The following is a 26,959-nucleotide window of genomic DNA, read 5'->3' as shown; positions in this document are numbered from 1 at the left end:
GTCAGCATCAAATGACAGCTTTTGCTTGCACAGAAATATCATTGAATATGTGGGAGGGGGTTTGGCTACACAATACACATTTATTTGTCACCACAAGATTTGGTTACCTTGGAAAAGACTCAGAAACTTGAAAAACCAGTTTGAGGCTCAGGCAGAAGATTCAATGGAAAACTTGGCCTTCCACTGGAAGTCACATTAATCAGTGAATTAAAAAGTAGACTTGAGAGACAAACACAAATGATACCCTTTCCCCTGAACAAATCGACCCAGGGCGAGGAGTGAGGACTGGTAGGCTATCCTATCCCAGGATAGGAATAATTCCAGAGTACCCCCCCACCTTCAGATTGTAAAATAGATTATGTCATTTTAGCTATATAAGGGGGACACAGAGAGACACAGAGGATAATCCATCTATCCATCCATCCATCCATCTACAACAAGATACACAGATTCCAGATCCAGGCACACACAAGAATCCAGGGAGAAAGGAGAGGAGGCAGCTGATCCCATCCAAGAGAGAGCAGAGACCAGACCATGCCTAGCTGACCACATCTAGCTGTCCAGTGACGAGACCTTGGCCTAGCTGTCCAGAATCCCACCCAGGAGAGTGCAGTGACCAGATCCTTTGGCTTAGCTGTCCAGAGTGACCAGAGACTTTGCTGGCTTTCCAGAATACCAAACTCAAGCTTACACTGTAAGAAGCAAATAACCCCAGCCCCAAACTGCATATCCCGCTCTTTTGACTCTTGAATCACATTGAAAAATCCCATTCAAAGTACCAAATTGCCAGTATAATCCTTTCACCTTTCCATAGACTAATCTGTATTAGCCTGTGTATGTTAGTGCATTCCTTTTATAAGTCTTTCAGTTGTCTATATAAGTCCTTAGTATAATTTTGAAGTAATTCAATTAAACCCCCTATGAAGAGATTCACGGTGCAAGTTGGTTGACATTCAAAATTAACCACCTCGTGACAAGTGACTTTCTTTAATAACTATAGACATTAAAATATAGCCTCAACAGAATTAGTCTTTGTGCAACAAAAACCGAATTTCCCTGTGTCTTGTGTACCTTCCTACGAATTCCTAATGTGCAACTGTCCCATAGAAAAGCCCAAACGTTAGTCCCATTGAAAACCACACTTTTCTGTCAGAATCCTATCTGTTATGTGCCTCTGTCCCTTGTCCTGAAAACCGATTTCTGATTTTGACAGCCAAGTCCTTTCCGTGGCTGCCTGTCATCACCCATCCCGTGAGAAAATGAAATTCCCAATTGCCGTGTGTGCTTTCTTTTTGCATTTGTATTCTTTCCCAAAAGTGATTTTCTTACCTTGTGTTCATGTTTCCTTAGGGCCCTGCATAGCAGTCTGTAAGCTTCTTTATCTCTCGAGTGTAGCAACACAAATTTCTCTAGCTGTCCCACCGTGGTTGTAAGCTGCTGTGCGAGTAACAAGTGAAATCAGATTATGCCGTTTTGCTCATAAAGAGGGGTTTCTTTTTCTTTTTTGGCCTCCCATCTTGGGGTGATGGGCTGAATTCGAAATCAGATTTTTCCCTCTTCATCCTGACTCCTTGCCACTGATTTCTATCTGAAAAGAATTTAGTTAGCAGATGTTTGGGGGTGAGTGTTGCAAGGGGAGTGCTTAATTTAAATGCTATCCATTGCTCCAAAATCATTTTTCCTGTTTACCATTAAAGATTCATGAGAATTGTGGGGATTTTGAACTAATTGTGTTGTGAGAATCTTTGCATTTGTATTGCCAGGACTTGGTGGCTACTGTCCAATTATTTGATTTTGCTTTTATTTTCATACGACCATTAAATTAATAAATATGTTATCAATATCCACCGGCCTGGTTCCTAGTCCATTGCGACATGGGGTGTGTGTGAAGGTGGGTGTGAGACGGGTTAGGGGCCTACTCAAAATGAATCCGTGGTTGATTAGAGATAGAAAGTGTTTTTATTGTGCGCCACGTTCATTGTCAGGGGAAGGAGTCCCTGGCTGGAGTGTGCGATGTTATAAAATCGTACACACCCACTACCTGCCCCAGCCTACCAAAAACACATCCTTCTGGGATCCCTTTGAGCTATCTCTGTTAAGAACTAACATCAAACGTTGTACAGAACAGAGCCATCCCCTGTCATTTTTAAGAAGCATTGAAGGAGTAAATGTTTTAATTGAAAGTGAGAATATGTTCCTTGTGGAATAACAATGTCTTAACCTAATGTGTCTTCATTTACTTGATATATAATCGATATGTGTTTCTTTGCATCTGTTACTTGCACTAAAGTCCTGTTAAAAGCCAGCATTGGCAGTCTTGGTATGTTGCCTAGGAAGCGGAATGGCAAGGTAGTGCCATTATGGCAGTGCCTAGCAAATGTCCATCCAATTACTTCACAAAAGTCAAAACTGTTGCTTTGCCAGTCCGTGTTTTTAGTTTGATTTTGGTCGGTGGATAATCCCAATGAACATACTTTGGCACTGATCATTCTGGTGCTCACCATTTCTTTCTCATGTTTCCACAGAGCAGTCTCAACCAGGAAGAGAACATGGGAGTCGTGTCTCTGAGTGTCATGTATGGGGCCTTTTGCTGCTCTTGTCTATTCCTTGCTCCTGTTGTCATGAAGAAGCTGGGATGTAAGTGGACCATTGTCCTCTCCATGTGCTGCTTCATCACGTATACCCTGGCCAACTTCTACCCAAAATGGTAATCTCCTTTTCCAGAAGCTTCCGGAAGCGGGAAAGATTATTTGTCAGCCTTGTCTAAGATTTTAAATTGGAATGTACCATAATTTTACCTGCTGCCATGAAGGAGGGTAACTTTGGATGAATACCTCTATCACAGCACTATGCCTTTTTACGGCATATTTTTAAATTGCAGCTTTTTTGCTGCCGATTTGTTTACCTTTTTTTAACCACAAAATGGGGAAGTGGCTCGCACCTTCTTTCCATCCCAACACCTACCCTCGCCCCGCCAACCCCACTACCACCACCCCAAACTTCTTAAACCAACCCCCCCCCCTACATTTTGCGTTAAAACAAATCTGTAAAAAATTGGCAGGAAAAAATTGCTGCGATGAAAAAAATGCGATAAACAGACTGGATACCCTGTATCCTGGATCTTTAAATGCTGCTATTTTGCCATGTAAATGTAATTTACATTTGAATTAATGACCGATGAAGTTGTTTTCGCATTCCTTCCACTCTCTCAGAAATCCTCAAAACCCTCTAAACCTGTGCATTATGGTCAGGGCAACGCTATAAATATCTGCGTCATAGAGAATTATGGATGGGCCGCTATCAATGACAGTAAAATATTCCACCGAGGGGTTCGAGCGGCGTCCAACGGGCGACGAGAGCAAGGTCCCAGAAGTCGATGTTGCCACTCGTGACACTGAGGTGGAATAATTCCTGTAATTGCAGGCAATCCATCTCTACTTGTATGTTGTGTTTGACCCACATGCTTCCCTTTTCCACCACCTGCGCTGAACCATATTCACCAGCACTGTAGGGGAGTGTAGAGAGGAGGCATGGGGGACTACAAACAACATACACAATGCATCAGGCCTCTGTATGGGTTTGGCAGTATTTACCAGAGTGTGTCACCCAACTCATTTACCATTTGCGCCACCCGTAATCACAGTAAATCTGTCATACTATGAGTGGCGGAATGGTAGTGCTAATCCCCATTGATGGAGTCCGATGGGGATTTGGAGCCTTTACCCAAAGACAATCCTCTCATTAGTGCCGGTGATGTGGTGGAAAGACCTTCAACAAGATGCTGGAGTTTTTCCCCCACCTTTGCACCAAAGTCAGAATTTGGTGGTGCTGTAAAAGTGGCTCTTATTCCATTGTGGCCACTTTTTTACCGCACCACCAAACTCATAACAAGGACCACATTTCCTCTCCCCTCAACGCTCGGCAACACATAAGGACAAAATAAGAATAATTGTCGGAGGAAATGCTTTATCCTACTTCTATGATGTCATAACAGTCTATATTTAATCTGCCATGACGTCACAGTGGGAGAATACAGCATTCACAAATGAAAATAGTTTCTCATGGCTTTCAAAGGGAGCCAAGCACATCAGTCACACTGTTCTGTACCTCTTGGTGACTTACCAGCACTTGACACTTATCTACCAGCACTTGACACCTGATGTCTGCACTTACCCTTGCACGTGCCACTTGCTGGCCGTTACTTTACTTGTTGTTATTATCTACTTCCATGTACTGCACTATCCCTTTCCCCAAACCATGCACTTGCGCAATCTGAATGACACCTGGCCTAGTAGGATCGTTGTCTGTCCTCCCTTGTTCCCTCACCCTTGCCTCGTCGCGCCTTGAAAACACTTGTGTATAGGCACGTTATAAATGCCATATCATATCATATCATTACAAGAGCGGAGGATCCCTGCATTTGATCGTATTGGTCAAAGGTTATCCAGTAGATGGCAACTGTGATGCTGGAAATGCATCGGAGGGACAGGGCCTCCGTATCCTTGTCCTTTACTGCTTTTTATCGTGTGTTCTGTCGTGTTTTCCACGCAGGAGTTCATGTGGGACTCCTGGCGGTGCAGCTCTCTCTCTTGGTTTGGTGAACAGACCCATGGGATACCCTTATGGCACCCATGGGTAGGGGTGCAACCCTGTGCCCCTAGTGTATGTTTTTGGGCACCTGTGTGTGACCCACAGAGAAGGGTACGGGCTGGTGGCAGCTACGTGCTGAATTGACTGGGGCCCTGAGCGTCCTCCATTTTGGGAATGCCCAGGCCCTGTCATTGGAATCGGTAGATCCCTGATGGAGATAAAATGGCCCTCAAGGCCTCTTGTCTTCCATCGCCTGTTACCTTGATCTTCCGAAGTCCTGGGAAGCCCTTACTCTGTCCCTTCCCCCTGACTGGCTGTTGGGTGGAAGTTCCCTATATGGTAATGTGGGGAAGTGCCGCCCAGACTGGCTGGAGCCTTCTCAACAACCTTATGTTGTGGGTACGCCCGTGGGTGGGACCTGGGTGAATGAAGTGTGTGACAAATACGCATTCTATGTTGTGGGCGTCTAGTATCTGGTGGTTGACACAATGACTGAGACAGCCCTGCACGAAACCGGTATGAATGCAGTGTGGAGTGTTGAATGCCTCGGTACTTGTCCCAATACACATAACTTGTTGTGAGTGTCTGGAGAGGAGTGAATGGCCTAAATGCACTATGCACCTGATTGGTTGCCTGCCTGCATGAATGCCCTTCGTAGTGATTCGATGCTTGAGTGTGACCCAGCGGAATGAATGGGAGATCAACAGTATATCTGGGGACCTCTCACTGCTAGGAAGTGTTCAGAAGTGTTCAGAGCTGAAGTCCAAACTACGAAGAGTAACTGGAGTGAAACTGACACTTGACCTTGAAGCCCTGCTGGAAGAGAAGAATTGCTGTTGCTCTCCATCACCATCTGAAAGCTGCTGTGCCTCCAAGGACTGTCCCAGAGAGGACCTGGTAAGGCACCCTCTTCCCGAGCTATGAGGGACAATCGTGCACAGCTGATCTTTGCCCAAGCTCCCTGGTAGACAGACCTTCGACAGGCTGCCGACCCGATACGGGGACTGCTGCGGAATCCCAAAGTGAAGCGCCCGTTCTGTGGTCCACCACTGTCGACGACCGCCGTCACTGACCGGAGCCGCCATGCTCCTGTTTGCCTAAGAAATTAATTGAAATCCAAGGACGCTCTCGTCGGCATTGTCGCCGCTGTTTCCTGCTGGAGAAGACCTGACCGTCGACGCGCTGAGGAGCATCCACCGGTGGGTTTCCCGCCATCCGAAGACCACAGAGACGTGGAGGACTCGATGTCCTTGCTGCCCCACAGTTCTTCAATGTCTTTGCAGTCCAGAACTATTGACACCGAGGTGCCCCGCACGCCTCTTCCTTGCAGGACGTTTACGCTTCCCCATCAACGAGCATCACTAGGAACCACACGGCCACTTCAAAGTCGTAGCTCGACCTATTCTCCGTCGGACGTTCAACGACCCGTGACTCCTGCCTTAAAGGGAGGGCACTCAAGAAGGGCCATCGATTCCCCGACGAGGAACGCTACAACGCCAAGGTACTTTGGGGTGGTGTTCAGTCAAACGATTGAAAAAAAAGGATCGAATGACCTTTTGCTCGAATGCAAAAGGATCGGAAAAAAAAGGGTCACATTTTTTATTGATTTATATATATTTTTTAGTTTGGGTTGGTAAAAAAATGTATTTAATAAAGAAAACAGGGGGCTGGGGTTGAACCCCCCCATAAAAAAAATAAAAAGAATTCGACTCTTTTTTTTCAATCCTTTGACTGTCGATCAAAAGGCATTCGATCCTTTTGTTTTCAACCCTATCACTGGCAACCCTTTGGGGTTGCAGAACTATTGGAAAGTCTAGTGTGAACAATATATGGACTGGGCTTGTGATACATCTTTGCTTTACAGGTTGCCCAGGTGGGGGGATCTCTACACAGAACTGTGTCTAGGTAGAGGGACCAGTATTCTGCCAATTGTTCAACCATCTTGCTTTCCTTCCTCTCTCTACTGTTGCTTTCCTCTTTATTTTGATCTGTGTGTCATTCTGACCGTATGCACTTTAAAGAGATCTGATAACGTTAGTGGTACCACTTTAGAACTGTATATATTTACCATTGTTGATTTCCGGAGTACAAAGTGAGTTATCGTGATATTGTATATACCTTTGAATATTAATTATATAAAGACAGTGTTTTAACCGATACAGTGTGTGGACATTCCTTTGTGGGTGCTTGGGGACTACACTGTACTTAAGAACCAGCCCGCATCACCTCCTGAGAAGCAAGGCCTTGATTGCTCGACCACGTACCAATAATAGAGAATCTTGGCTGGGCTCCTCTGTGCCTCTCCTCTACCATATAGAGAGGGGAAGTACAGACACCCCCCACCGGCGTCTTGACAGCAACTGTCAGATTTTGACATGTTTTTCCTAATGTTTTAGACTTTCTGATGATAGCATTAAAGCTACGATCGCAGTTCATGTTCATCTATATGGGACTGAAGGGTCTGTATCACAAGGAGTTGGTGTCAGGCACATTATGAGAGTACCAAGAGCATAACAGATTTAGCTGAACTCCCCAAGCCATATTTACAAAATGCCTTGTGGACGCAGACCTGGAAATGCAGGGAACCCCTTTCACATGCTCTTGTGCAAATGGAATTCACGTCTTTATGAATTCTTTACAACATGGAAGAAGTCCAAGAGATCCCATGTTTGGGCTCCACCCTTGCAGCCTGGGGGAATCTTTGCATTATAAAGGAGAAGGTTCTGGCAAAGTCAGAAGCTCTCACTATACAAATCAGGGTTGCTCATATCCTTCCTCCCCCGCCCCTGCCTTGAATTCGATAAATATAACGTGATCCCAAAGATTCTATAATGATTTATCTATGTTTAGGCATACAGAAGAAATAGTTAGAGGTACATAACATACCAGGTGTATTTGTAGAGGGGCATCTTGGCGTTATTGACAGACAACTGATGTTTCTTGCTACCCAACTTAATGGTACTCATTTTATCCACCGCGGAAGGATGATGGGCTGAGTGGACCTGCTGGAGTTTAAACCTGTGACCACGAGGTCAAGCACAGGCCCGTGTAGTGGATGCGTTAGTCCACTGTGCCACACAGCCGGCTGAAGGGTACGGGGAGGTAGAATGTCGAGATCAGTTCCAATGGCCATTATTTGTCTAGAATTAGGGATATCTTCATGATGGTTCATTCTTAATGTAATACATTATGCCTCTATTGTAAAATCAAGGAAGCTCAAGGGGTTTGGCTATTTAAAGAACTAGGTAGGATATTTAAGTTGAAAAGTGATATACAGCGCTCGAATTTTATGGAAGAATGTCATGAATTATTAAATGAGGTGGGCATTAATTCGGACATGGATTTTTGTGAACTAAAAGTTAAATTGAAGGAATTGGTTGTTATTGATAACTGGGACCACATCCAAAAACGTAAACTGTATGAAGAATATAGACTTACGTCTACAGGTTGGAAGGTCCCCTACCATATCTCCTAAAGGTACCCTCTAGAGATTTTCGAAAGAGTTTTTTAAGATTTGGAATGAATTGTTATTTAATTGTGGAATTGCCGGGCCCTGATTTTGGTTTAACAAGAGATAGTAGAATCTGTAGACTTTGTAAAATATTCGCAAATTGAAACGCTAACGCATCTGATTTTAGAACGTTCGAATTGAAAAAAGGAGGGTACTCAATTAGTGGGGAAATGTGTGCGGCTGACTGCCATGATCTCTCACGGTTATTTGTGGAAATGTTTAATGTTGGGGAGTCGCGGTCGATATCGGTTGCACTTGTCAACATTTTAAAGGTCATTTTGACCAGCTGGGAGATATGAAGGCTATGACAAATATCCTTATGTAAATGGGGGGATGATATAGGATGAATCGTATAGAGAGGTTTATGTAATGCGCTTTTACTGCTGTATGGATTCTATTTTTGCATGGTTTTCATTGGCAATTGTGATTATATTTTCTTGGAATTGCATTTTATGATATCATGTTTTGTCTATGATGAAATGATTTGTGAAAAGTTTATGAGTTTATGTGTAACCGTATAAACATTTTGAAAATAAATGAAACAAAAGAATTCTTTGCACGAGAGCTGGTGTGCAACTGAAATGTTCCAGACGTCGCTTCAGTTTCACAGGTGTAGATCTCGGTGATTTGAGCTCGAAATGTGCTTTATTCACTTGCGCGTTCTCGCTGCTTTATTGAGGAAAGGGGTGCATGGGCGGCAAACCCCTGATATTTAGTCCTCTAATAACCAGACCTTCATTACATGGAAATGCTGGGTCGTGGGGTCCTCCTGTGTGCTCCCAAGCCCATAGAACACCTTTCCTGAAAAGTAGTTTCATCCCCAGCTTTATATATTGTTAAAGAAAGTGTTACATTACTAAAATGGAAGTAGAATATTTCTTGCATGACCCAACAGTTGCCCTGTGAGTCTTAGAAGTGGGTGTAACTAAAGAACTAACCATTCGGAATTTCCGTTAGTCTAGTTTATTTTTGCTCTCAGCATTGCTCAGTTTCCCCCCTTCTTTCTGCTAACACTGGCAGACAGGGACAGCACCAGGGCCGTTCAACTTTTAAGAATGAAAGGGGCCTCGAGCCTCTGGGGGGGGGGCGGTCCCCCAGCATTCTTCCCCATGTTGCCAGTCAGTAACACAGCAATCTATTCCTTCCTCGATTTTCTTTCTGGGGCTTAAAATGTGTGCGCTTCCTGAAACCCTTCCGGCAGAGGCTTCCCATGGGTTATACAGAAGTATTATCACCTCATTGCCTTCTAACACTGGTTACATCAAATCAGCCACTTACTGACAAAGAAGGTTTTATAGCTCTTCAGTGGGAATTAAGGGCCCGAATTCATGGAATATTTGCCATGTTGAAAGTGACGAAATGCCGTACAAAATGACTTTGCCCGGACTTTGCACAGCAAAAATACACTTTGCCCGATTCCATGAATCAGGGTTTGTGCCGGCAGAGCAAAGTCACTTTTCAGCAGTGCAAATTCACTTCGAACCGGGCCAATATTCCATAAATTGGGCCCTTAGCGTTTAAGATCCCAGCTGGCTGACCGTCTCGTGACAATCAGCGGCTAGTAACCATATCTTTGTCGCCATTGTAATGTATGAATCCCAGGGGTGTCTCAGACTCCTTTCGCTCTAAGCCGGGGCCCCCACCCATCATGTTGAAATGGGCCCCCAAACATCTTCAGCTGGGCCTGCTGACAAAGAACATAAGTGAAACATGAACGCAAGTGAAGCTTTGAGCTGGCGTTGCCTATGTAATTAGTACAATCTGCATTAACTCCATGTCCCCTCTTCCTCGTCCCAGTCCTTACTGATATGAAGGACGCCACTCTTCACCCCAGTCCTTTCCTACCCACACGTTACTCAAAACGTGAATGTTTTCACATACACACTCTCCTCCCAAAGCTGAGTGAGAGGAGGATAAAGTGTGCGATGGCCTCCACCACCTCCAGTCACTTCCCAGGGAGACGTGAAGCCAGTTTGTTATTTCGGAGATTTCAGATAAGTAAGGGCTAGGACGAGGAAGACAGGGTGTGGGGTGAATGCTCGGCTTGCTTACAGATAATCTTTATTACACCTAGTCCAACTCTTCCTCGTCACAATCCTGACTTCCCGCCGCTCCCACCCTGGGTGGGGGGACACTTGCCTGTTTCCTTGGGTGGTGACAGGAGGCGGGGGGGTGGCCTCCTGCTTTACACCCCCGGGAACGGGCAGGATAAGTGAAAAACATTAACATTTTGTGTGAAGCATGGGGAGGAAAGTACTGGCGGAAAGGCTGATCAGCTTAAGATAAGTACTGCGATAAGGAAGAGTAGGACTAGGTGTAATGAAGGCTACCGCAAAGTAGCATGACGCTTGTCTGACTGGATGGCGTCGACTTGATAGTGGACAAGCTGTCCAACACAAGTGCGGTTAAAATATCACCATTGGAAGCACTTTTGGCTCATATGGCTGTGAAATATCCAAGTCATTCTTGTTATAAAGAAGCAAAGCTATACATAATTGTATTGTGCTACTTTTTCACTGCTTGCCGTCACGTCAATGAACTAATGCGGGTCCCTTTTCTTTGAAGGTACACGCTGATCACCTCCTCTGTGCTGCTGGGCTTAGGGGGCGGGTCCCTCTGGGCTGCCAAAAGCACCTACATCACAATCAGCGGCACCAGGCACGCCGTGACAGCGAAGAGAATGGAAGAGGACGTCATCAGCGAATACTTCGGGACCTTCTTCCTCATTCTACAGACTTGCCGCATTTGGGGGAATCTTATTTCCTCCCTGATCCTTGATTTCTCAAGAGGTACAGCGAAAACTAACTGCGCTCTGGCTCCAATTCACAAAACACATTAATTTGTTGGTGTAAACTGCAATTTTTGTGCGCAAAGTGATTCATAAGGAATCAAAAAGACAATTCACGCAAACTGCACTTATCACAGTATCCACTCATAAGTGGACTTGATTCTCAGAAACTGCAGCCTCACGACCCGGGGAGACATTTTACCTGAAAATGGGGTCAAACTTTGGGGAAAGTCAACCACTTTCAGGGGAAATAAAGTAAAGAAGCATTGACAAAGCCAATAGTTTTGGCGTTTATTGCTGTTCTTTGCATTTTGCATTTATAGGCACCAGCAGTGCTTAAAGTGGGCCGGGGCCTGCCGGGCCCCGGCAGTCTCCAAAAAGTGGGATTGAGCCCGGGCCTTGCCGGGGCCCCGTCCTACCGCAACATTGGCAGGATGCATTATCCCGTTGCGGCCTAAGCCGCGACGGGAGATGTGCCTGCCATGAAGTCAGGCGAGCTGACAGAAGTGGCAGCCAGCCACAGCGACGCGGTGACTGGCTGCCACTTCCGTCAGTCATAGTAACTGCCTTTGGTGACCCCTCGCGCGAGAGGTCACCAGAGGCAGTTACTGTGCCTTTGTTTCCCCAGGTCGCCGAGGCGTCTTTAACCCTCGGCGAACCTGGGGATTCCTTGACGTTTATAAAAGATGGCTTGGAAAGTACACATTTCAAGCCATCTTTTATAATGCTTTGCCAACGGACAATTTTGTCCGTAGTCAAAGCTTTATAAAAGATGGCTTGAATTGTGTACTTTCAAAGCCATCTTTTATAAACCCGAAATCTTTAAAAAAAAGGATGGCCTGACAACTAAGCAAACCGTAGGGTATGCACACAAATATATATAAATGTTATATATTTGTGTGCGTACCTTAATATGGTGTGTGTACTATGCAAGCCATCTTTTCTAAACATAGAGATATGTAACATATTTCTACGTTTATAAAAGATGGCTTGCAAAGTACACAAACCATAGTAAGGTACGCACACAAATATATAACATTTATATATATTTGTGTGTATACCCTACGATTTGCGTACTTTTTAGGCCATGCCCCTCCCACAAGCCACGCCCCCAAATGAGGGCCCCCCCTAGATTTCTTACCCCACTTAAAGCTCTGGGCACCAGGTTGAAAGGAGGAGAGTGCAGAGTTTCAAAAGAGGATGCAATAAGAGGTTCAGGTGTGCAAGAGAAAGTGAACAAAGGAGAATAGAGCAAGGGAGGAAACAACTGAGAGAGTGTGCCATCGAAGATGAGCAAGAGGAAATAGGAGCGAGAAAGGTTGAGAGCGAGAGGGTAAGAAATAAAGCAACAGTGTGAGTGGAAGGATGAGAGGGGCTAGAGAGTGGGAGTGGGGTGGGTGGGTTGTAGAGAGAGTTGGATAGGGATAGAGTGGGGAGGCTGTGATGGGTGGGGAAAAGAGTGGTGGTTGGGTGGGGTAGAGAGAGTGGAGGTGGGGTGGGTGGGCTGGGTTAGAGAGAGTGGAGTTGTTGTAGAGTGAGTGGAGATGGGGTGGGTGAGTCAGGGTAGAGAGACTGGAGGCAGGGTGGGTAGCGAGAGTGGGGATAGGGTGGGGATAGAGAGAGTGAGGGTAGAGTGAGTGGAGTTTTATGGAGAGAGTGGTGCTTGCTAGAGAGAGTGGAGGAAGGTTGAGTGGGGCTAGAGAAGTGGAGGCAGGGTGGCTGGGGGTGGAAAGTGTGGAGGTAGGGTGGGTAAGAGTACAGAGAGTGAAGGTAGGGTGGGTGAGTGGGGGTAGAGAGTGGAGGTAGGGTGGGAGGGGTAGAGAGAGTGTTGGTTGGGTAGGTGTGTCATGGTAGAAAGAGTGGGGGTAGTGTGGGTAGGTGTGTGTAGAGAGAGTGGGGGTATGGTGGGTGGGGGTAGAGAGAGGGGGTTGGGAGAGAGAGAGGGATTAGGGTGGGTGGGGGTAGAGAGAGTGAGCTATGGTGGATGGGGTAGGAAGTGTGGGGATCTGGTGGGTGGTGTAAACAGGGTGAGGATTAGGGTGGGTGGGGCAGAGAGCGTAGGGATTGGGTGGTGGGGGCTAGAGAGGGTGGTGCTAGGGTGGGTGGGGGTAGAGAGAGTTCGGTAGGGTGAGTGGGGAAGAATGTGTGGGGATAGAGAGCAGGGGTAGGATCAGTGGGGAGGGAGAGGGTGGTTGGGTGGTGGTAGACAGGGCACGGTTAGGGTTGGTGGGTGGCAGTAGAGAGAGTGGGGATTGGGTGGGTGAAGGTAAAGGGGGTGGGGAATGGGAGGGTGGGGATAGAGAGGGGAGTAGTAGGATGAGAGGGTGGGGCAAGAGTGGGTATTGGTTTGTGAGTGGGTGGGATTACAGAGTGGGGGTGGGTAAGTGATGGTAGTTGGTTGGGGGCAAAAACCATGAAGAACAAAGCAGCCTCTCGAGGAGTGGTCAAACATAGTCCAAATTAGCCCAAGCAAATTTCAACCAACACACTTAATTAGGGTGGTGTGGGTTGTTTGGGATAGAGAGAGTGGAGTGGGTGGGGGTAGATAGAGTTGGGGTGGGGATAGAGAGAGTGTGCATGTGGTCGGTAAGTGGCATCCTCAGGAGGATAAAAATACAGATCTGCTGTCAAAAGTAGCACCATAATGTTTGTAAAATAGCCAAATGTGAAATCACTGCGCAGCTGGTAAATGGAAAGACCCATACCCGACTTGCTTCTTACAAAGCTGCTTATTGGAGTAAATATCGTTAGGGAACTTCCCATTGGGTAGATGGCAAGGAGTTTGGAAAAAGAGATTTTAGTGCTTGGGTAATTTCATGACATGGCATTGCGTGTTGCTATGCCAACCAGATATTCTCAGTTCAGAAACCCCATTCCCTCTCTCTCTCTTCTGTAACAATGGTATTGGTCATTTTGTGGCGCCTATCAATTTGCCTGTGTTCCAAACTGACACAGGCAATGTAGAACAGAAAATTTGGCATAGGAGCAAGGATGATTTTGTGACTCAGGTTGCACTGTTTGTGTAGGTTTCACAACCTAATTTGCATTACCACTTGCCCAGACACTACCAATGTGCTTACACAAAGTGGGTGTTCTGGAGGTAAACATATTTTTAGTCGCAGGAAGCAACTTTTCATTTGCTTCTGGTCACAACTGCTCTTTTTGACATGTGTGAATCAGATGCAATTAGGGGCGGGCACAATAGCAGTGCCTGAGACGTTTCTGCATATCTCCTTTTTGCAGGCAGAATCGACCACATCGTCCACAGATCACGATGCTGGTTTGCCCACGATATATCCTCAATACTGGTCATACCCAGGCTTTCAAAATGCTGTTCATCATTTCACCACTTCATGGCTCCTGCCCATTCAACGGGGAGGAAGTACCTGCACCGTCATTGGCTGGCCCTGGCCCCAGATGCACTGTGAGGGGGAGGAGTGTGTTCCATCGGCATCCTTTCAAGCACATAGGCATTCAGACACCCGGCCTTCTCTGTACCCAAACTAACTCCAAGGTTCAAAGCCTACCTGTGCACCAGTGATAGATTGGGGGAACAATGTCCAAATCTAGTGTGCCTCACCTCAAATGGGTGACCTCAAAATCAACTGGCTCCAGGATTCAATCTGCACCCACCCGGTTACTGTTAATACATTCAGTAAATGTTACCTGCTGCAATCATTTAGTATTGATTATTTTCCCATAGAAATGCAAATAAGCGCTGGTGAATGAGTGCAGTATTCATTTTTTTATTATTTATTAGTTTTATGTAGCTCCCGTTACTTTAAAAGTACATAACAAATGCTGTTCTAACAGATGGACATGATCTACAGTTCCCTTCCCAATGAACCCTGACACGCCCACCTTATTTAGAAACATTGTTCAGCTCAATCTCACCCTGCCTTCCCCTTAGTCCCCTCCTCTACCCTAACCATTGAAATCTGACAGCAACAGGATCCGTGTGTGGAAAGGTGCAGGGCGTGGATACCGTGCACGCAGCCAGAGGCATTATTAAGCACTATGCAGGAGGATAAGATCTCCATTTAAGTGGAGCTCTGTAGTAATACACAAGTCTTAGTGTTAGGTACACAAGTCACACGTACAGGGGAAGGAGAGGACCCACCGGTCCCCACAACCCAGGTAGCTATCTCCAACTGTAGCTCCTGGAACCTATTGGAAGGAACCTTCCATGATATGGATTCATTCCATCACTCACTCATGACATCAGAGCAGCAAGGTTACCACACACTGGGAAAGTAAGGGATACAAGATACTACATGCTCCCTCTTCCCAATGCCAACAAAACCCAGCATTCAACGGTACAGTTATAAATGAAAAAAGGTAGCTAAAACCCAGTGTGCATTTCAATAGAAAGGTTACAATAAAGAGACACCATTGTGGTTATGATTATGTTACTCAAAAGCCAAAAACAGTATTGGTTGTCCAGCTGTTCTGAACTTGTGCCATTTAATCCCTGGGTAGATTGCTTTAATATGTCCAAGACATTTCGATATATGGCGAGACTATCTTCAACTAGCAAGTCAGTGCACACAATTCCTCGGCCAACCAAACGACAATGATAATAGCTGATTCCAGCATACAGAGGTGCAGAAGAGCAACGACCCACACCATACTTTACAATGCGCACTGCTACAAAGTTGCACGGTACTGCAGTAATCAAGGCCCAGTGCCGCGCTAAGCTTGCCTTTTTTGTTTCCATTTATACTGCTACAAAAGGAACCAAAACAAGCCTCTGAAAAGCTAGTTCGGGATTTGGTATAGGATTTCATCAGCTGTATGCCATTTTCCAGTTACTAGCATCATTTGGCCTATGTCACATCCGAGAAGCAGTATTTTCACTGACTAGATATTGGAATGGTAAGACCAGTTATTTATTTAATTGCCAGGTTTTTACCATGTTTTGATAACAAATGTCCAGGTACTTGCACCAGTCCCCCAGATTGCTTGCAAATATACAGGTGCTTATATAAATGAGGATACAATACCTTATTTCTGCTCGCCTAGGGACCACAAAGCAGGTGCAATGGCTGATTGTGTGAATTATTACTTGCAGCTCACTGAGGGGGTGAAACACATGCACCGACTGTACAAGTGAAGTCTCCATCCCTGCCTCTGACTGCTCCTACAGCAAAGCGGCACATTCAGAGCTCACCCACCGTAATCCAGCCACTTTAGTAAAGTAAAGACATTGCGATTGCCAAGGGTTTCCAGGCAACCCACTGATGGATATTTTTCGCCTCTTCTCAGCTAGCATCTGCGGTCACAGTGTATGTGGAGTTAAAGTTTGGGGGTCAGGGCAGCCAAGACTGTAGCTACTAAGATTCATAAATTAACACTTGTCATTTTTGTCATTTTTCAAGGATTGGCAAAAATCCTTAAATTAAGCTAACTTGTAGCCATCTGATTAGTGTACATCTAAAAAACACACATAAGTAAAACCGGTAGAACAGTCAGTCACAGGGGTTTATTTTCTCTCCACAGTCCACCACCGTCTACTCAAAACAGTAAAAGTCGATGACCACAAGACAAGCTCCTGGAGGCAGTGATCACTCCACAAGTCTCTTCTTTTCTAGAAGAGAATGACTGCCTGCATCCATTTCAATCAGAGTTCTGCCCCAAGATGGGGACGGAGTCTGTGATGATCTCCTTGTTTGATGATCTCGCATTGCTTCAGGAACGCAGAGAGAGTAGAGTACTTAGCCTCCTTGATCTCTCTGCGGCCTTTGACACTGTAGATCACAAGATCGTATTATCTAGACTTGAGCAGGCAGGTATAACTGGCCGTATTTTGGCTTGGTTTCAATCCTTTCTGACTGGCCGAACTCAAACGGTCTCGTTTCAGACTTGCCATTCCTCTCAGATGGAGCTACTGAGTGGAGGCCCTGAGGGATCTGCCCTCTCCCCCTTGCTTTTTAACTTGTATGTGCTGCTACTGATGGATCCTATCACTGCATGTGGAGTTCTTTTTTTACTCCTATGCAGATGATACTCCGTTTCTATTTCGCCTGGGCTCCTCAAAGGCTGCCCCACCTGAGAAGCTGCGTGACTTTCTAGAAAAAGTGGGAAATTGGATGGCAGCCAATTGGTTGCAGTTAAATGGTGGAAAAACAGAGGTTCTGGTGGTTGGACCCCTGGAAAGGAACCACCTCTGGAATTCACAGTACTGGCCAGAGTCACTTGGTCCCTGCCCAGCCCTCTGTGCATCAGTGAAAAGTTTGGGAGTTAAACTCCTACCTAACAACTCACGTGAGGCTCAGATCTCTGCCATTTGTAGTGCCGAGTTTGGAAGGCTGAAGGACTTAAGGAATATTCTTCCTCTGCTTCCCCCCGAAAATAGGACTACCTTGGTGACATCCACCATAATCAGCTAGTTAGATTACTGAATGGCATCTACCTGGGTCAACCTAAATATCAGATCCAGCGGATGCTAGTTTTGCAGAATGCTGCAGCTTAGTTGGCACTCAGGGCTCCTCGCCTGTCTTCATCCTCAACTCTGCTGCACCGCCTGCATTGGCTTCTGGTGGCAGCTGGCATTGAGTTTAAGATTTGTGTGTTGTTCACCATTCCCTGCATAATGTGGACCCTCACTTTCTGAAAATTGAATTGGAAAGGTACTGCCCTACGAGGAATCTTCTATCGGACTCCCACCAGCTGTTCAGGAATCCCAAATTTCATCGGCAACCTTTGGGTGGCTGCTCCTTTTCTGTTCTGGCGCCTAGCTTATGGAACGCCCTCCCCTAGGGCCTAAGAATTTTGGCCGATTTTTCGCCTCTTCAGGAAAGCCCTGAAGACGCATTTGTTTAGCTCGTCCTTTCTTCTCTGTTGAGCTTTGTCACTGGTGTACACTAAGCTGGCTCCCCCCTCCTGTTAGTGCATAGACGCCTTTGGGCCTTAGTTGCACTTTTTAAATAAATAAAGAAACAAGATGAGCACGGTTGCGGCCACTGAGAGAGTTACTGCCACTGAAATAGTGGAATATTCCACAAATTGTTTTTTATAAAGCAGGGAACCTTTTGGGACAGTACAGGTACATGATTCAAGGCATTTTTAAATGGGACAGCACTGTGCTCTTGCAGCATACATTTTTAAATGAATAGATCAGTCCTACTTGGTAGGGGCCTTCATTTGCTTTGCATTGTTTCGTTGACTAGAGAGGACAAGAGCAGCCTGGAAGGACATGACAAATAAACATACAGGGCAGCGAGTTACAAAATCTTGATGTATTGGAGAGTTAAAATGGTTGATCGCGAGAGCGTCCTCCCAATCCTCCTTCCCAACCCCCCATGGAGGGGATTTGTGTGCTGTGAAGGTGATGGGTGGGGTTTCTTAGATATTTGCTGAATTCAGATAGCACTTGTTATGGAGAGGTATATTTTAAACAGTAATTATCCAACAAAATCAAAGACAAGTCGCTCATGTGTTCCATCCCAAGGCCCTAACCCAAGACTCCTCTACCCTGATAAGACTAAGCTACCGAGCTCATTTGGGAACCCCGGCTTTGTTGCTTCACCTGTTTGGATTTGTAAGAGCCACGAGCGCGGCATCTTCTGGTTATGCATGACCCAAACACTAGGTGCACTCCCACAACGGAAATAAACATTCACTATGTTACGGACATAACTGTAGAGTTTCAGTTTAAGCAAACGGTTCATGTTGTAGGGTTATCAAGAAGAAGGCAGTCACTGACTTTTCTTCATGTGTGAGTGTTCACCTGAGCAAATATCAGTATGTTCGGCACGTGATCATTTCACATTGAGGAGTAAATGGTCCTCTACCTCTCTGGTAACACCTCAAAGGCTCTCATTCACATGCTCAGCCTAAACCAACACAAAGCAGAGTGAGCATTGCTACGAAACCCTGTTTCCTGTCTAAAACTTCCTCTATAGATTTGTTGGGCTTCAGCCCCCTCAAATCTTGGGCTGGCACCGACCCTGCTGAAATCATCAAAACATAGCCAGCCTTGAGGTCTTTTCGGTCCCGTTTTAAAATGCACACATTGTTACACTCAGTGTACTGCAACTTTTGGATCGCCAGATGTTTTGAGCTACAACTTCCATCAGCAATAGCCAGCGCGGTCAATCTCAAGGTTTCAGGGGAGTTGTCAATACATGAGGGTAGTCCCAGTTAGCATACCCCCAAACAAAAGCCAGACCTTTCTATGCCAATGCTTGTTTTTATTGGTTGTGTTGTGTAAGTGTTAATGGAAACAGAGATAGACAGACTCCGACCAGCAATGAGCTTTGCGTGCTGTGCTACGGCGCAATGTGATTGTTCACTCCGTAGCAGAGTGCATTGTGTGCTTTGCCGATAGGTTGAGGATCTTCTGCACTTCTACATGCTTGATTTTCAAGATGTTGTTGAAGAGGCAGGGGGATGGATGTTCACCTCCAGGGGCTGGAAGGCACCACAGCCGGGTTTGATTCTCATCCGCCAAGTACCTTTTTGATTGACCTTTTTTTAAAGTTTATTTTGAATCCGTTGTTTTGAAGAAGCTTTCAAGCAATCAATGAACATCCAAAACAAATAATACAAATACTAGTACTTTGCAGTGTTGTGTGTGTGTGTGTGTGTGTGTGTGTGCTTACAAACACTTGGAGCAGCATTTACCATTGTGCCTCGGTTGGCTGAGTGGTTATGTTCACTTAGACGTGCCAGCTGGGGATCTTCACGCATGGGGATGTCCAGGGATGGCTTGAAACAAATCCTTCCAGCTATCAAGAAATATAACCAATGTCGCTTTTTCCTTTTGGATACAATAATTATATTCACAGTGGGGTCTGTTTATTATGAAATCTTTATTGCAATAGGCGTTACGGTTTGTGCTACATTTTTTATTTCTCACTTTCTTACAGCAGCTTTTAATTTCAGGATTGGTGGCTGTTTGGATGGCAATGTTAGCTTCATACAGAGTGCTTAATATCACCTCTGTTCACAACTTGAACCTTTTGACAAGGGGCCCAGCTGGTGCCAGGTGTGAGTGGCTTGGGGAAGGGGCCTGAGTGAATGGCATCTTGAGCTCTTAAGAAGTGCAGCACCTATTTTGCCCACATCCTCATGTGTCCAAGGTACGAGATTAGTTGAATACTGGATTGCCTATGGGACAAGTCTGTTTATTTTCGTTCTGTGGCTGTGCCATAGAGACAATAACAAAAACTCCAAGGCCAATTGCAAAAAGGATTGGATGGAGCTGGGATTCTAAGCCATCTCTCATGATTGCTCCACATTCGCAGAGACATATTCTATCTGCTTGTCAATGCAATGCTGGGCAAGGGAAGCTCACAGAAGCGCCGATGACCTCTAACCCATCCCCGTATGACAACATGCTCAGGCAAAACCTTGCACATGCGCCGAAGGATGTCTGTCTAACACAGCATCGTTGTGAGAGTGGAGGGGTCTTGTTATTTTCTCTCGAGTCATATCAGTAACCGGGGAAAAGAAATAAATCAAGCAGAGGTCACTAGATGCGATAACTGGTCTTGATTCAGGGCAAAAGGTTCATTGCATGTTGGGCCAACATTACTACTGTAGATGACAGGTACAGTGGCAGGTTTTCTGGTCACATAAGTATTTTGCGATCAGAATAGATTTTTTGTGAACTGGGGCCTGCATTTGCAAAAGAATACGCTGTCAGTCTTCCAAAATGTTTTCCTTTACGTTATTTGTAGCTCTCAATCCATACAGAAATTTGAAACAGTTTGGTTCAGGCTTGATACCTAGGAGCAAATAAAGAGATACCATGAGCATTCTAGATGTGCACCTGCAATCCTGTAGCTGATTATCAAAGCTTAAAACCAGATCACATCTGGACATTTCTGCGCCATCTCTGCGATGCTCACGCGCCAATGGGTGTCAGAGATCTGGACAGGCGCGTCTCAGAGATACTGTATTTCTGTGGCATCTCTGAGATGCTCACGTGCCAATGGGATTCAGAGATCTGAACAGGCGCGTCTCAGAGATACTGTATGTCTGTGGCATCTCCGAGATGCTCACCTGCCAGTGGGATTCAGAGATCTGGACAGGCGTGTCTCAGAGATACTGTATTTCTGTGGCACCTGATACTGTATTTCTGTGGCATCTCTGAGATGCTCATGCGCCAATGGGATTCCGAGATCTAGACAAGCGCGTCTCAGAGATACTGTATTTCTGTGGCATCTCTGAGATGCTCACGTGCCAATGGGATTCAGAGATCTGGACAGGCGCGTCTCAGAGATACTGTATTTCTGTGGCACCTGATACTGTATTTCTGTGGCATCTCTGAGATGCTCACACGCCAATGGGATTCCGAGATCTAGACAAGCGCGTCTCAGAGATACTGTATTTCTGTGGCATCTCTGAGATGCTCACGTGCCAATGGGATTCAGAGATCTGGACAGGCGCGTCTCAGAGATACTGTATTTCTGTGGCACCTGATACTGTATTTCTGTGGCATCTCTGAGATGCTCACGTGCCAACGGTATTCAGAGATCTGGACAGGCGCGTCTCAGAGATACTGTATTTCTGTGGCATCTCTGAGATGCTCACGTGCCAATGGGATTCAGAGATCTGGACATGCGCTTCTCAGAGATACTGTATTTCTGTGGCATCTCCGAGATGCTCACGGGCCAATGGGATTCAGAGATTTGGACAGGCGCGTCTCAGAGATACTGTATTTCTGTGGCACCTGATACTGTATTTCTGTGCATTACCGAGATGCTCACGTGCCAATGGGATTCAGAGATCTGGACAGGCGTGTCTCAGAGATACTGTATTTCTGTGGCATCGCCGAGATGCTCACATGCCAATGGGATTCAGAGATCTGGACAGGCGCGTCTCAGAGATACTGTATTTCTGTGGCATCTCCGAGATGCTCACGTGCCGATGGGATTCAGAGATCTGGACAGGCGCGTCTCAGAGATACTGTATTTCTGTTGCACCTGATACTGTATTTCTGTGGCATCTCTGAGATGCTCACGCGCCAATGGGATTCAGAGATCTAGACAAGCGCGTCTCAGAGATACTGTATTTCTGTGGCATCTCTGAGATGCTCACGTGCCAATGGGATTCAGAGATCTGGACAGGCGCGTCTCAGAGATACTGTATTTCTGTGGCACCTGATACTGTATTTCTGTGGCATCTCTGAGATGCTCACGTGCCAATGGGATTCAGAGATCTGGACAGGCGCGTCTCAGAGATACTGTATTTCTGTGGCATCTCTGAGATGCTCATGTGCCAATGGGATTCAGTGATCTGGACAGGCGTGTCTCAGAGATACTGTATTTCTGTGGCATCTCCGAGATGCTCACAGGCCAACGGGATTCAGAGATCTGGACAGGCGCGTCTCAGAGATACTGTATTTCTGTGGCACCTGATACTGTATTTCTGTGGCATCACCGAGATGCTCACGTGCCAATGGGATTCAGAGATCTTGACAGGCGCGTCCCAGAGATACTGTATTTCTGTGGCATCTCTGAGATGCTCATGGGCCAACGGGATTCAGAGATCTGGACAGGCGCGTCTCAGAGATACTGTATTTCTGTGGCATCTCCGAGATGCTCACGTGCCAACGGGATTCAGAGATCTGGACAGGCGCGTCTCAGAGATACTGTATTTCTGCGACATCCCTGAGATGGTCACGTGCCAATGGGATTCAGAGATCTGGACAGGCGCGTCTCAGAGATACTGTAGCATCTCCGAGATACTCACGTGCCAATGGGATTCAGAGATCTAGACAGGCGCGTCTCAGAGATACTGTATTTCTGTGGCATCACCGAGATGTTCACGTGCCAATGGGATTCAGAGATCTGGACAGGCGCGTCTCAGAGATACTGTATTTCTGTGGCATCTCCGAGATACTCACGTGCCAATGGGATTCAGAGATCTGGACAGGCGTGTCTCAGAGAAACTGTATTTCTGTGGCACCTGATACTGTATTTCTGTGGCATCTCTGAGATGCTCACACGCCAATGGGATTCCGAGATCTAGACAAGCGCGTCTCAGAGATACTGTATTTCTGTGGCACCTGATACTGTATTTCTGTGGCATCACCGAGATGCTCATGTGCCAATGGGATTCAGAGATCTGGACAGGCGCGTCCCAGAGATACTGTATTTCTGTGGCATCTCTGAGATGCTCATGGGCCAACGGGATTCAGAGATCTGGACAGGCGCGTCTCAGAGATACTGTATTTCTGTGGCATCTCCGAGATGCTCACGTGCCAACGGGATTCAGAGATCTGGACAGGCGCGTCTCAGAGATACTGTATTTCTGCGACATCCCTGAGATGGTCACGTGCCAATGGGATTCAGAGATCTGGACAGGCGTGTCTCAGAGATACTGTAGCATCTCCGAGATACTCACGTGCCAATGGGATTCAGAGATCTAGACAGGCGCGTCTCAGAGATACTGTATTTCTGTGGCATCACCGAGATGTTCACGCGCCAATGGGATTCAGAGATCTAGACAAGCGCGTCTCAGAGATACTCTGTTTCTGTGGCATCTCTGAGATGCTCACGTGCCAATGGGATTCAGAGATCTTGACAGGCACGTCTCAGAGAAACTGTATTTCTGTGGCACCTGATACTGTATTTCTGTGGCATCTCTGAGATGCTCACACGCCAATGGGATTCCGAGATCTAGACAAGCGCGTCTCAGAGATACTGTATTTCTGTGGCATCTCTGAGATGCTCACGTGCCAATGGGATTCAGAGATCTGGACAGGCACGTCTCAGAGATACTGTATTTCTCTGGCACCTGATACTGTATTTCTGTGGCATCTCTGAGATGCTCACGTGCCAACAGTATTCAGAGATCTGGACAGGCGCGTCTCAGAGATACTGTATTTCTGTGGCATCTCTGAGATGCTCACGTGCCAATGGGATTCAGAGATCTGGGACAGGCGCGTCTCAGAGATACTGTATTTCTGTGGCATCTCCGAGATGCTCACGGGCCAATGGGATTCAGAGATTTGGACAGGCGCGTCTCAGAGATACTGTATTTCTGTGGCACCTGATACTGTATTTCTGTGGCATCACCGAGATGCTCACGTGCCAATGGGATTCAGAGATCTGGACAGGCGTGTCTCAGAGATACTGTATTTCTGTGGCATCGCCGAGATGCTCACGTGCCAATGGGATTCAGAGATCTGGACAGGCGCGTCTCAGAGATACTGTATTTCTGTGGCATCTCCGAGATGCTCACGTGCCAACGGGTTTCAGAGATCTGGACAGGCGCGTCTCAGAGATACTGTATTTCTGTGGCACCTGATACTGTATTTCTGTGGCATCTCTGAGATGCTCACGCGCCAATGGGATTCAGAGATCTAGACAAGCGCGTCTCAGAGATACTGTATTTCTGTGGCATCTCTGAGATGCTCACGTGCCAATGGGATTCAGAGATCTGGACAGGCGCGTCTCAGAGATACTGTATTTCTGTGGCACCTGATACTGTATTTCTGTGGCATCTCTGAGATGCTCACATGCCAACGGGATTCAGAGATCTGGACAGGCGCGTCTCAGAGATACTGTATTTCTGTGGCATATCTGTTGCTCCCGTGCCAATGGGATTCAGCGATCTGGACAGGCGTGTCTCAGAGATACTGTATTTCTGTGGCATCTCCGAGATGCTCACGGGCCAACGGGATTCAGAGATCTGGACAGGCGCGTCTCAGAGATACTGTATTTCTGTGGCACCTGATACTGTATTTCTGTGGCATCACCGAGATGCTCACGTGCCAACGGGATTCAGAGATCTGGACAGGCGTGTCCCAGAGATACTGTATTTCTGTGGCATCTCCGAGATGCTCTTGGGCCTACGGGATTCAGAGATCTGGACAGGCGCGTCTCAGAGATAATGTATTTCTGTGGCATCTCTGAGATGCTCACGTGCCAACGGGATTCAGAGATCTGGACATGCGCGTCTCAGAGATACTGTATTTCTGTGACATCCCTGAGATGGTCACGTGCCAATGGGATTCAGAGATCTGGACAGGCGCGTCTCAGAGATACTGTAGCATCTCCGAGATACTCACGTGCCAATGGGATTCAGAGATCTGGACAGGCGCGTCTCAGAGATATTGTATTTCTGTGGCATCACCGAGATGTTCACGTGCCAATGGGATTCAGAGATCTGGACAGGCGCGTCTCAGAGATACTGTATTTCTGTGGCATCTCCGAGATACTCACGTGCCAATGGGATTCAGAGATCTGGACAGGCGCATCTCAGAGATACTGTATTTCTGTGGCATCTCCGAGATTGTCACGTGCCAATGGGATTCAGAGATCTGGACAGGCGCGTCTCAGAGATACTGTATTTCTGTGGCATCTTCGAGATGGTCACGTGCCAGTGGGATTCAGAGATCTGGACAGGCGCGTCTCAGAGATACTGTATTTCTGTGGCATCTCCGAGATGCTCACCTGCCAATGGGATTCAGAAATCTGGACAGGCGCGTCTCAGAGATACTGTATTTCTGTGGCATCTCCGGATTGCTCACGGGCCAACGGGATTCAGAGATCTGGACAGGCGCGTCTCAGAGATATTGTATTTCTGTGGCACCTGATACTGTATTTCTGTGGCATCTCCGAGATGCTCACCTGCCAGTGGGATTCAGAGATCTGGACATGCGCGTCTCAGAGATACTGTATTTCTGTGGCATCTCCGAGATACTCACGTGCCAATGGGATTCAGAGATCTTGACAGGCGCGTCTCAGAGATACTGTATTTCTGTGGCATCTCCGAGATGGTCACGTGCCAGTGGGATTCAGAGATCTGGACAGGCGCGTCTCAGAGATACTGTATTTCTGTGGCATCTTCGAGATGCTCACCTGCCAATGGGATTCAGAGATCTGGACAGGCGCGTCTCAGAGATACTGTATTTCTGTGGCATCTCCGGATTGCTCACGGGCCAACGGGATTCAGAGATCTGGACAGGCGCGTCTCAGAGATATTGTATTTCTGTGGGACCTGATACTGTATTTCTGTGGCATCTCCGAGATGCTCACCTGCCAGTGGGATTCAGAGATCTGGACATGCGCGTCTCAGAGATACTGTATTTCTGTGGCATCTCCGAGATACTCACGTGCCAATGGGATTCAGAGATCTGGACAGGCGCATCTCAGAGATACTGTATTTCTGTGGCATCTCCGAGATTGTCACGTGCCAATGGGATTCAGAGATCTGGACAGGCGCGTCTCAGAGATACTGTATTTCTGTGGCATCTCCGAGATGCTCACCTGCCAGTGGGATTCAGAGATCTGGACATGCGCGTCTCAGAGATACTGCAAATTTCAGCTGCTCCCAGGCGTCTCTTCATTCCCTGCCATGCAGCCTTAGTAAATCATTTCCGTAAGTATCAACACATAGAGGATTGAGGTGGCCCAGAAGAAGCTCTGATCCTGAAAGCAAATGTGAGAAGGATCAGTAGTGGGAAGCCTGCGTAAAAGATTTGTATTGCAATATGCTATCTCACATGCAAACATTGACATTGCTCCAGGAGCACCTGCAGAGGTTCCTGTGCAGGGCCTTGCATGGAGGGGTCCCATCCACCATTGTAGCTTCCCCTCCTCTGTAGATTATTTGCAGGCCGTTTCGGGAAGATCTTGGGTTTCTTTATAGGGTGGTTCGATAACTACTCTCTTGCTTTAGCAGGCTCCTTCTTACATTGATAAGTACTACAAATCACGACTAAATACATAAATACAAATTGTATATTTCCCATGACAATTCAAAAATGTTTTCTATACTCATGATCATTAGTACCTGGGGTGGTCATCTCAGAAAAAAATGCTTAGAGCATGGGCTTTTCTTACTGCCGTAGGCCTCCACATTCAACCCGCTTTCACTCCCCTCTGCGTCATTTTTGAAATAGAACACTCAAACTCCTCTTACCATTTTGACCCAGGATGTTAATAGGAATAAAGTAGAATTCAGCCCATAACTGGGTAGTGATGACACATGCCCATGATAAAGGCTCTCCCTTTGCCTATTGACTTGGACTTCAGGCCATTACCAGTTGGTATGGCCCTTTCGAGCGCTGCGTTACTTCTTATTTAGCAAAAGCTCTGACTTCGGCATCCCAT

General features: G+C 46.5%; 1 protein-coding gene across 1 annotated transcript in view; it reads left to right on the top strand.

The window, feature by feature from the left end:
- Positions 1–26,959, top strand: part of LOC138468470 (protein unc-93 homolog A-like) — a 111,997-nt gene that overhangs the window by 10,604 nt on the left and 74,434 nt on the right. The window contains exons 2-3 of the mRNA XM_069609004.1: positions 2,526–2,707; positions 10,667–10,890. Of these exons, the coding sequence (XP_069465105.1) occupies positions 2,526–2,707; positions 10,667–10,890 (406 nt within the window). The remainder of the gene's footprint in view (positions 1–2,525; positions 2,708–10,666; positions 10,891–26,959) is intronic.

The sequence above is a fragment of the Ambystoma mexicanum genome, chromosome 4q (genome assembly GCF_040938575.1).
Source record: "Ambystoma mexicanum isolate Mex_15411 chromosome 4q, UKY_AmexF1_1, whole genome shotgun sequence".
Taxonomy (NCBI): domain Eukaryota; kingdom Metazoa; phylum Chordata; class Amphibia; order Caudata; family Ambystomatidae; genus Ambystoma; species Ambystoma mexicanum.
The sequence above is the reverse complement of the archived record's forward strand: the minus strand, read 5'-3'. Positions and strand labels throughout refer to the sequence as shown.